The 12,496-nt window shown below is 37.8% G+C and overlaps 2 protein-coding genes across 16 annotated transcripts in view; one reads left to right on the forward strand and one right to left on the reverse strand.

Annotated features, from left to right (window-relative positions):
- Positions 1-12,496, reverse strand: part of PEAK1 (pseudopodium enriched atypical kinase 1) — a 289,101-nt gene that overhangs the window by 66,534 nt on the left and 210,071 nt on the right. The window lies entirely within an intron of this gene.
- Positions 2,019-3,608, forward strand: LOC103017925 (actin-related protein 2/3 complex subunit 1A-like). The gene has a single exon (XM_057541920.1). It carries the CDS (start codon positions 2,140-2,142, stop codon positions 3,250-3,252), a length of 1,113 nt encoding a protein of 370 aa, XP_057397903.1. The 5' UTR covers positions 2,019-2,139; the 3' UTR covers positions 3,253-3,608.

Here is a 12,496-nt window from a genome sequence, read left to right on the forward strand (position 1 = left end):
AATCGGCATTTAAAAAAGACAGCTCTGACCAAAAAACATGAAATACTTAGGTATAAGTCTAACAAAACGTGCAAAATCTAAAATCTATATGCGGAAAACTATAAAAGACTGAAGATATCAAAGACCTAAATAGAGCAATATATCAAGTTCTCTCAATGTTGTTAAGATGTCAATTCTCCCCAAGCTGCTCTGCAGATTAAATGTAATTCTAACCAAAATCCGAGTAGGATTTTCTGTAGAAATCAACAAGCTGATTCTAAAATGTATATGGAAAGGCAAAGAAACTAAAATAGCCAGAAACAATTTCAAAAAAGAAAAAAGTTGGAGGACTCATATTACCTGATTTCAAGACTTTTTAGCTACAGTAATCCTGATAATGTGGTATTGGCAAAAGGATAGAAACATAGATGGGGGAAATGGGATACGCAAACTACAACCCATAGGCCAAATCTAGCCTGTTGCCTGTTTTCTTATGTCCCTAAGCTAAAGATGTTTTTTAAATGGTTGAAAAAAAATTTTTTTTAATATTTTGTGACAAGTGAAAATTATATGAAACTCAGATTGCAGTGCCCATAAATAAAGCTTTATTGGAACATAGCCAGGCTCATTTGTTTGCATATTGTCTCTGGTGGCTTTTGTGCTACAATGGAGAGCTGAGTAGTTATGACAAACTATGTGGCACTCTTATCACTTTGCAGTGCTTTTCAGCACTCTACAAATGGCAGCGTTTCCACTGCTACATGAATCACATGTGTGAAAAGACATTTTCTTTTTTTTAATAAATTTTTTTTTTTTTGGCTGCGTTGGGTCTTCATCGCCGTGCGCGGGCTTTCTCTAGTTTTGGCGAGCGGGGGCTACTCTTCGTTGCAGTGCACGGGCTTCTCACTGCAGTGGCTTCTCTCGTTGCGGAGCACGGGTTCTATGCGTGTGGGCTTCAGTAGTTGTGGTACACGGGCTCAGTAGTTGTGGCTCGCGGGCTTAGTTGCTCCGTGGCTTGTGGGATCTTCCTGGACCAGGGATCGAACCCATGCCCCCTGCATTGGCAGGTGGATTCTTAACCACTGAGCCACCAGTGAAGTCCCAAAAAGACATTTTCAAAGATAAAAATATGTGAAATTTCATTACAGATATGCATCAATAGATGAACATTTGTAATCGATCTTGATGACAGGAAGCACTAACTTTGAACCCGAATTAAGCAAAATTAATCATTGGTGATCTTAGCACAAACTATCCCTCTCCCAAAAAAGAATTCCATTCTTCTTATTAAGTAGAGCTGTGTTACAAAAAACTATACTCAATTTTTATATTTTGAATTTTGTCAAAAAAATTCATGGAAATTTATTTTCTTTCTTGTTATACAAGTACCTATATATAATATCTTGGTTTTTGCTTTTTTGCCTGCAAAACCTAAAATATTTATGATTTGGTTCTTTAAAGAAAAAGGTTGTTGACCCCAGATATAGATCAGAATAGACATAGAACAGAATAGAGACCAGAAATAGAGCCACACAAATATAGTTAACTGATTTTTGATAAAAGTGAAAAGGATACTCTTCAACAAATGTGCTAGAAAAACTGAATATCCATAGGCAAAAAAATGAACCTTGATCCATACATCACACCCCATACACAAAAATGAACTCAAAAGGGATCACAGATCTAAGTACAAAATGTAAAGCTACAAAACTTTTGGAAGAAAACATAGAAGAAAATCTTTGCAATCCTGGGATAGGGAGAGTTCTTAGATACAACACCAAAAGCATGATCCATAAAAGAAAAAACAGATAACTTGGTCTTCATCGAAATTAAAAACCTTTGTTCTTGTATATGTATAACTGATTCACTTTGTTATAAAGCAGAAACTAACACACCATTGTAAAGCAATTATACTCCAATAAAGATGTTTAAAAAAAAAATTCAATTCACAGCTATTGACTTTTTTCCTCCTGTATTTTTCTTCCCTCTTAGAAAAGAAATAAACTATACTGATATATTAAAAAAAAAAAAAGCGGTCCTCCGCCCGCGCCCGCCGGAGCCTGTTCGCGTCGACTGACCAGAGTCTGCGAATTCAACGCTCCGAGCCCGTTTGGACGGTCCCGACCCCCAGCTTTCTGTCCTTTAAAAACACTAAGAATAATGTCCCTGCATCAGTTTTTACTAGAGCCAATCACCTGTCATGCCTGGAACAGGGATCATACCCAGATTGCCCTTAGCCCCAATAACCACGAAGTCCACATCTATAAGAAGAACGGAAGCCAGTGGGTGAAAGCTCATGAACTCAAGGAGCACAACGGACACATCACAGGTATCGACTGGGCTCCCAAGAGTGACCGCATCGTCACTTGTGGGGCTGACCGCAATGTCTACGTGTGGAGTCAGGAAGATGGTGTCTGTAAGCCGACCCTGGTGATCCTGAGGATTAACCGTGCAGCCACTTTTGTCAAGTGGTCCCCGCTAGAGAACAAATTTGCTGTGGGCAGCGGAGCACGACTCATTTCTGTTTGTTACTTCGAGTCCGAAAATGACTGGTGGGTAAGCAAGCACATTAAAAAACCCATTCGCTCCATGGTCCTCAGCTTGGATTGGCATCCCAACAACGTCTTGCTGGCTGCAGGATCCTGTGATTTCAAATGCAGAGTGTTTTCTGCCTACATTAAAGAAGTGGATGAGAAGCCAGCCAGTACACCCTGGGGCAGCAAGATGCCTTTTGGTCAGCTGATGTCAGAGTTTGGTGGCAGTGGCACTGGCGGCTGGGTGCACGGGGTCAGCTTCTCCGCCAGCGGGAGCCGCCTGGCCTGGGTCAGCCACGACAGCACCGTGTCCGTTGCTGATGCCTCAAAAAGTGTGCAGGTCTCAACTCTGAAGACAGAGTTCCTGCCCCTCTTGAGTGTGCGCTTCGTCTCGGAGAGCAGCGTCGTGGCCGCTGGCCATGACTGCTGCCCCATGCTCTTTAGCTGCGACGACCGCGGCTGCTTGACCTTCGTCTCCAAGCTAGACATCCCGAAACAGAGCATCCAGCGCAACATGTCGGCCATGGAGCGCTTCCGCAACATGGACAAGCGGGCCACGACTGAGGACCGCAACATGGCCCTGGAGACGCTGCACCAGAACAGCATCACTCAAGCGTCTATTTACGAGGTGGACAAGCAAGATTGTCGCAAATTTTGCACTACTGGCATCGATGGAGCCATGACCATTTGGGATTTCAAGACCTTAGAGTCTTCTATCCAAGGCCTTCGAATAATGTGAAGCTGAGCGAGCCTCCCAGATCCAGCATGAGGACGGACAGGCTGTGCTGGGCAGCTCCGCCATTCGCATGATGGGCAGGAGAGCCGGCCGCCAGGAAACACTGAAGACACATATGGCGCAAACCTCGTTGTGTGTTTTGTTTGAGGATAATTGGTGAAAGTGTTGGTTTTTTAAAAGCAGCAGTGATTTGGGTTTTGTTTTTTGTTTTTTTGTTTTGCTGTTTCATTCCATTCTTGACCAAAGCTTCTCTTTAAGTAGTTTATTATGGAAAGTTGTCACACTAACTTAAAGGAAGGGGTGGGGGAGGTATGTAAATTGTCCGCTAAAAAATTAAATAAAAATCCTGAATGTGAAAAAAAAAAAACAAACCTTTGTTCTGACAAAGGTACTGATAAGAGAATGAAAAGACAAGCCACAGATGAGAAATATTTTGCAAAATACATATCTGACAAAGAACTTTGTGTCCAGAATATAAAAAAAACTTCCAAAATTCAACAAAACAAATCTGATAAATAGGCAAAAGATTTGAGCAGATATTCCACCAAAGGTAAATGGATTGTATATAAACACCGGAATATCATTAGTCATACGGAAATACAAATTAAAACTACAATGAGTACCACCATACATCTATCAGAATGATTAAAATAAATTAAAACAAAACCAAGAACTGGGGCTAGGGAGGATGTGGAGCAAATGAGATTACCACATAGTGCTGGTGGGAATGCTAATGGTTCAGCCACTTTAGAAAACAGTTTGGCAGTTTCTTATGAAGTTAAACATAAACTTTCCATGTAACCCAGCGATCACATTCCTAGGTATGAAAAATCGTGTTTATACTAAACACTGTACACAAAGGTTGATAGGCAAAAACTGGAAACAATCCAAATGTTGTGTGGTGGTGGTTATATGCCTGCACGCATTTGTCAAGACTCACAGAATTGTACAGTTAAAAAAAAGGTGTTTTACTGTATATAAATCAAACCTCAATAAATTTGACTTAAAAAAATAAAAGGCAGTTCTGGTTGCTCTATAGAGAATGCACTGGGGGGAGAACAGTACAGGATGCCAGGAGACTGTTTAAAGGGCTGTTGTGGACAAAATAAGATATGATAAGGATCTGGATTAGGATGTAGCTTCAGGGAAGGCAGATAAAGGTATATGCATGAAACATTGGATTTTGGATCTTGAGGTTTTGGGTTTATGTTTATCATTTGAATAAATGATTTGTGGGGCCATTTATTGAGACAGACAATATTGGAGGACGTGTAACTTTTGTAGGGAAGATTATGAGTCCATATTTTGTTAGCCTGCATACTATACAGCAAGTAGCTGAATTTAGAAGTTTGGAACACAGAAGGGAATTCTGCTGTTCTTGTCTGGGAACTACTAGTATAGGAATCTCTAGGCCAAAAAGAAATTAGAGTGAGCTGGGGAGGTAGCCTTGGTGGGTGAACCTGGGAGAAGAGGATAACCCCCAAAGAAAATTCAAAAATAACAGCCGTAAGTGTGATGATATAGAAGCCAGATGAGATTTCATTGTAAGGGGGAGGGGCTGGGGGGGAGCAGAAGACAGCTACTTCAAATGCTGCTGAGAGGTAACAGAGAATGAGGACTTAAATGTGCCCACTGGACTTGGCAATGTGAGCTCACTGGTGATCTCAGCACAGAGTATTTTGGTGCGGTGGTGGGGATGGAAAGCAGACTGCAGTGAGTTGAAGAGGGAAGAGAGAGAGTAATTTTAGATAACTTTTTGGAAAAGTTTAAGTGGGAGGTGGAAGAAAGAAAGAGATGGGAGTATGGAGGAGGGGGTCCAGAAAGGATTTCCTTATTTTAAGATGGCAGAAACTAGATCATGCTGACTACAAATACTAGAAAAAGACACAGGGGAGTGGGAGAGGCTGAAAAGACAGAAAAAAAAGCAGTAGATAATTACAAACCCTAGAATGTTAAAACTGAGCAGGCCCCTAGTTCAATTCTTCTGTTTTATGAACAAGGGAAACTGAAGCCCAGAATAGGCCACACAAGTGAATGAGAAAGACTGAGATCAACAACTCAAGGCTATAGCTACCTACAATATGTTTTGTTTTTAAATTACTTTTTTTGTTGTTATATAAGATATTTTTTCTTTTCTTATGTACGCTCACTGTGAAAACTCAGAAAAGCATAAAGAAAATGAAATCATGCATAATCCTATTTTTCTGAAGTAACTTCTATTAGCAGTTTGAGGAAGTTCCTGTCAGTCACCAAGAATCTTTAAAAAAAAAAAAAAAAATTCCTGTCTATGTGGTACTGACGACAAAGAATACGGCGTCCTGGCCTAATATCTTGTTAACCAAGTTAAACCCACCGATGACAAGAGAGGGATTAAATTTTTTCTTTATAAGTAGTACAGTATATTTTCTTTTTCCAAGACTGGTAGATAAATAGTAAAAATAATTCTCCACTTTGAGTGCAAGTAAATTAATTCAGTCAAGAGATGCTGCTGAATTGATAAGCAGCTATCAGGTTACCAACAGGACAGACAAATAAGATTCACCGGGAACACAATTAGCTTATGTCAGTGCTGTGTGCAGTAGAAACCCATCAATAAAACTGAGACCTTGGATTTGACATTCTTTTATAAGTTCTGTGTACATCTGTATTCATGCTGTTATAAAACCTAGAGATGAACCAAGCAAACAGCTTTAGCAAGCACCAGATGGAGCTGCTGTCTAAGCCACAAAGCCTTAACTATGAGGGTTTCATTTTTCAATACTAATTATGTTTGGAGACAAAGATGTGCACTTAAAGATACTGTCAAAACTATTTTAACTTATAACAGGCTCTTAGAAAGAGAAGCTATAGCAGTTATAGCTCTGTCCAAAGAGCAATCCTTGGGCCTTACTGCCTTTGTAAAATGACTTCAATGGCAATCAATAACTAGCAGCTTTGCCTGCTCAACACTGACACCTCCAAAATAGGAAACTCTAGCCACCAAAGTTATGCTTGAGAAATAAAAAATGTGCCTCCTGAGGCACTTAAGCAAGAATTTTTGACAGTCTACCCTGCTGTCTTCTATTTATTTGCCAAAAGAGGTCTGCTATGGAGCATCAAAATGGAATGCTTGATAAGAAAAAACTCATTTGCCTCCACATTCCTTATGATCTCAAAGCAAATCCTGCAGATGAAATGGTCGATGGGAGAGTTTAATGGCTGAAGCTGCCCCGAGGAGCTAGCTAGGATTCCATGATCTAAAATCTGATTTCATATTTGACAGTTTTCAAGACCAAAGCCCTTCGGGCTATAGATGAAGCTATTCAAGAGTAGCCTAATTTCACTTCCAGTCATGACAGCTTTTTAAGAATCTATTACTGTTTTTTTACTCTCTCTATTGCTATATGGACAATGACATAATTAGTTTGCTTCTAGTCTAACAGTTTCAAGCAGATTTGATACAAAACAACCAAATCCACACAGGATTTCAATCTTGAATAGACAGGCCCACAGAAAGAGCTGGAGCTCCTCAAGCTAGATGCAATTTTCAAGTCAGTGAAGAAGGTGAGAGTGGGTAGGTGGTATATTAAATACCACATATGGAGCATTTCCTAAAGGCACCCAAGGAGAATCTGTTAATAAACGAGGATGGGGAATGGACTGCTCAGCTCCTTCCCCAATCCTGTGACTCCCAGAGTCCATTCTCTCTCTTCATAAAATCTGTCACATCACCAAAGAGGCAGAATCAAGAATCCTCGCTGTTGTACATGGGTTTTTAAGGATACTCTTCACTGAGAAACTATCGCCTACATGTCATCCGACACATTACTGTAGTCCATCTCCAGGCTACTAAAGTAAAATTTACAAGCCAAGGTTCTCATTAGGCTTCTGTAATGGAGCAAGTAGGTCACTTAAATAAAAAAAAGGAAAGGAAAATGTGACAAGTATCTCCATGTCACTGTTTCCAACCTTTCCTCCTTCCACAGAGAAAAATGCTGACCCGATACCTCAACCAGCTGCCAAACCCTTCAGTATATGACTAAAAGGGTGGGGAGAGGAAGTGAAAGCAAAGCTGCAGGAAAAGGCTTTGTAGGAGATAAAACACAGCTTTAATTTGGTGCACAAATGGAAATTCCATGAGTAAGAGGAACCTTCTTAATTTGAGATCTGACCAAAAAAAAAAAAAAATCACAGCTCTTTGCTATGACAAGAATAGGTAAGATCTTAAGATATAAGTTTCTTCTGTCTAAAGAAGAAACCAAGGTAAAACCTGCTTAATTTAGAAAACTTAACCAAAGCTCTGTTGAAAGGAGGAAGCCCATCCACTTCCAGTTGTTCTAACCACAAATTTTTTCTAACAATTTACTGTTCCTGTCACATGGTAGTCATCTCAGGATAAGAATTGTGCAATAGCAGATGCTCCACTGTAAAGCGGCACTGCTAAGGTCCCAACTCATCTTTTAAGTTCAAACTCTTTGATGAACCAGTTAAATCATCATCATCATCATCATTATTATAAACTAGGTAACAGCTAGTTGTAAGATTATAAGTTCCAAAATGTTCACTGAACCCACCTCAGACCCCTACTTAAAAAGGCATACATCAGAGAGTAAGTTAAAATGTTATCTAATAACAGCCAAGGACTCCATAGTCTGTTACAGTTTCAATATGTTCACAAACGATTCCCTTTGCTTGGAATGTATATTCTCTAATGCTGTTCCATTTGGCAACACCCTGTTTACCCTTCGAGACCCAGTTCAAAATTTACCTGTGATGAAGCTTTACCTAACTCCCTAAATACCTTTATTATAAGACCATGTTGTATTACGTAAGTCCCTGGAAGGCAGGTTGTGTCTTTTTGATCTCTATATCTTTTGGATTGCTTGGAATATACTAGATACTAAATAAGTGCTTCCTGAATAATAATAATTTTAGCTAGCATTTACTACTAAATGCCAGGCACCATTTAAAGCTCTTTACCCTTGAAAACTCTTAATTCTCACAAAACCCTATGATGTACATACTATTATTAGCCCCACCTTACTGATGAAGAAACTGAGACATGTCCAAGGTCACATAGCTAACATGGCAGAGCCAGAATGGATGAACGCATGTACACATAAATGGTAGAGTTCAGCTACCCGTGGCATCTGGAGGCCGCTTTAGATGTCAGCATGGTGGTACCTGAAAAGCAGTCCACTCAGCAGCAGCAGCAGCACTGCTTACCATAGTGGAATTCCATCTTGAACAAAGAAATGTTAGAAGCAAGCACAACCATACCTTCCCCAGCTCACCTCTGAGGTGGCAGTGTCTACGTACTCATTGCAGAGCAAGCTAGGAGTAAACTAAGAGGCAAACAGCTAGCTGGGCTGCCCCAAGGGGGGTTTTTTTTTTTTGCTTCAGAGTGTTGGAGTGAATATTCTGAGGCAAATTAAGTATGATCTTTCATCCAGCCCAGCCTGAGTCAGGAGCCACCCTTATTTGGAAGGGCCTACGAAGTTGCTGGTTGAGAGCGAATGGTGAGATGCTGCTAGAAGTTGCTTTGTTGTGTTCCTCTTCACTGCCCTCAACTGTCAAGTGAAGAAAGCCGGACTGTAGGCTAATTGAGATGTGAAAAGATAGGTGATCTCTGGTTTGAAAGCAGGGAATAAGCAAGAGGGGAAATGAGGGCAGTGAAAGATTCAAAGGTAAGAGAAAGTAGAAAAGGAGAGGAGGAAGAGGTTGGAAGGAAAAAGAAGTAAGAAACAGCTGATTATTTTGAGAGAAATTCCACTTGAATGTTTACAGCAACATAATCAGAGGAAGTAATAACGTCCTTTGTTATCACTCTTCACCATTTCTGGAGGCTTTATTGTCTTGCATGACTTGTACATTTGGTAGGAGGCATTATTTTTCCAGTCAAACTAAAATTTACCTTCCCCAGTTACAGAACAGAGTGAACAATACATTCTGTAAGACATTTATAACTTAGACTTTTAAAGGGAAAAAGTACTTCTAAATTACTGAAAGTCTGAATTATACAGTACTTTAAAGGAATATGAATTTATTGCTTTCAAAGAGATACCATAATAAGTTATCAGTAGTATAAAAGTCTTTCCTGGTTGAGGTATCTGGAGGACTTTTCTAATAAATGTATAAGAATTATTTTTATAATGGTTATAAATAAATAATGGCTTAAAATACATTAAGAGTATCTTTCAACCTGGGATCCAGGATGTATTTTCAAGGGTCTATGAGTTCTCCAAAACAGTTCTCATATTGAACTGAAAGTAAAGTTTACAATATAAAATAAATTAATATAAACATATGATAGAGTATTGCAATGGTCACTTATTAACTAAGCACAGCAACATGATTTGTAACATTATTACAAATGTACATATACATTTATTTGTTTTCCTAATCTGAGCTGGTATCAAGCACACTGCTTTAATTGCACGGAATAATGAGAAACGGAGGCTCATTTAATATGTAAATGACACAGTCCCACTAAGTAAAGACCAAAATGACGTCATTGGTACACTGTATCAATCTTGGATTTTCAATATCCTAGAAAGAAGTGTGGCAGAAGAAGAGAGCCAATGGTAATGAAAACTACCAAGAAGCCTGTGGGGTTGCAGGCAGCTCCATATTCATATTGTGAGCTGCAATTGTTTCAGCAAAACATCATCTATCGTATAAAAATAATGTTGTTAATTTGAATTTTATTAGTTTTATAGGCTTTTTTCTACTTAACTTTTAAATTTGTTTCAGTTTATAGCTAAATGAGAAATATAAGCATAAAGAATTTATACCTAATTTTATGTTTGTTCATGTTTAAGTAAAATTATAAAAATAATGTACATCAATACTAAAAGACTGCAGTTTTAAAATCAATTAAAAGCAGCCTATAAATTGCTAAAGTTTGAAAAGCAGTGCTTAAAAACAATATTCTCTTATGTCAGGTAAGCATTCCTCTTGTATTCTCATTTACATTATTAATTTGCTAAGCATCTGTTAAAGGAGTATAATAATCATCTACCTCACAGAGCTGTTGTTAAAATGAATTAACATAACATATATTGGGATTGAATTGAATCTACAGATAGCTTTGGGTAGTAAGGACATTTTAACAATATTAATTCTTCTAATCCACAAACACAGAATATCTTTCCATTTGTGTCTTCTTCAATTTCTTTCAACAAAATCTTGTTTTCATTGTACAGATCTTTCACTTCCTTGGTTAAATTTATTCCTAAGTATTTTATTGTCTTTGACACTATTGTAAATGGGATTGTTTTATTTATTTTTCGATATTTCATTGTTAGTGTGTAGAATCACAACTGATTTCTGTACATTGATTTTATATCTCAAAACTTTACTGAATTCATTGATTAGTTTCAAGTTTTTTTGGTTGAGTCTTTAGGATTTTCTATATATGAGATCATATCATCTGCAAATAACAACAATTTTATCTCTTCCTTTCTGATTCAATGTAATCCCTGTTAAAATTTTAATAGCATTTTACACAGAAATAGAAAAAACAAACCCTAAAATTTGTATGGAATCACTAAAGACCCTGAATAGCCAAAGCAATCCTGAGAAAAAAAAAAGGCGGAGGCATCACACATTCTGATCTCAAAGTATACTTCAAAGCTATAGTAACTAAAACAGTATGGTACTGGCATAAAACTAGACATACAGACAAATGGAACAGAGAGCCCAGAATTAAACCCATGCATATATAGCCAACTAGTTTATGACAAAGGAGCCAAGAATAATACAGTGGAGAAAGGACAGTCTCTTCAATAAATGGTGTTGGGAAAACTGAACAGTCACATGCAAAAGAATGAAACTGGACTCCTATCTTAGAACACACACAAAAACCATTCAAAATGGACTGAAGAGTTAAACATAAGACCTGAAACTGTTAAACTTCTAGAAGAAAACATAGGGAAAAAGTTCCTTGACATTGGTTTTGGCAATGATCTGTTGGATATACATCAAAGGTACAAGCAACAAAAGCAAAAATTGACAAATGGAACTACATCACACTAAAAAGCTTCTGCACAGCAAAAGAAACAATCAACAAAATGAAAAGGGAACCTATGGAATGGGAGAAAATATTTGCAAACCATATACTGGATAAGGGGCTAATATCCAAATACATAAAGAACTTAAACAACTCAATAATAAAAAGACAAAAAATATGATTTAAAAATGGGCAGAAGAACTGAACAGATATTTTTCCAAAGAAGACATCCAAATGGTATATGAAAAGATGCTCAACATCATTAGTCATCAGGAAATGCAAATCAAAACTACAATGAGATATCACCTCACACCTGTTAGAATGGCTATCATCAAGAAGACGAGATAAAAAGTATTGATGAGGATGTGGAGAAAAGGGAATTCTTGTGCACTGCTGATGGGAATGTAAATTGGTTAGGTCACTATGGAAAACAGTATGGAGGTTCCTCAAAAAATTAAAAAATAGGACTGCAATATGATCCAGCAATTCCACTTCTGTGTATATATCCAAAGGAAATGAAAACAGGTTATTGAAAAGACATCTGCACTCTCACATTTACTGCAGCATTATTTACAATAGCCAAGAAATGGAAACAACTTGAGAGTCCATCAGCAGATGAATAGCTAAAGAAGATGTGGTATATATATACAATGCCATATTATTCAGCCATGAGAAGGAAGGAATCCTGCTATTTGTGACAACATGGATAGACCTTGAGGGTGTTATGTTAAGTGAGATAATTCAGACAGAGAAAGACAAATACTATATCACTTATATGTACAATCCAAAACAAAGTCAATCTCATAGAAACAGAGAGTAAAATGGTGGTTACCAGGGACTGAAGGGTGGGAGAATTAGGGAGATGTTGGTCAAAAGATACAAACTTGTAGTTAGAAGATGAATAAGTTTTGGAGATCTAATGCAGAGCATAGTGATTATAGTCAACAATACTGTATTCCATATATCAAAGTTGCTAAGAGACTAGATCTTAAATGTTCTACCACAAAAAAGAAATGATAATTATATGATGTGATAGTGGTGATAGCTAATGCTATGGTATGCTATGGTGGTAATCATACTGCAATATATAAATGTATCAAATCAACACACTGTATACCTTAAACTTATACAATGTTAAATGTCAATTATACCTCAAAAAAGATAAAATATATAACATGCCTAACAGAGGATGATGAATAATAAGCACTTAACAAATATTAGTTCTTTCCTCCTTCACTAAATCTCTATATCCAATGG

This window comes from Balaenoptera acutorostrata, chromosome 3, assembly GCF_949987535.1.
Source record: "Balaenoptera acutorostrata chromosome 3, mBalAcu1.1, whole genome shotgun sequence".
Taxonomy (NCBI): domain Eukaryota; kingdom Metazoa; phylum Chordata; class Mammalia; order Artiodactyla; family Balaenopteridae; genus Balaenoptera; species Balaenoptera acutorostrata.

What these genes read in the sequence shown, in the direction of transcription:
- LOC103017925 (XM_057541920.1), top strand. Translation starts at nt 2,140, where the DNA reads ATGTCCCTGCATCAGTTTTTACTAGAGCCAATCACCTGTCATGCCTGG.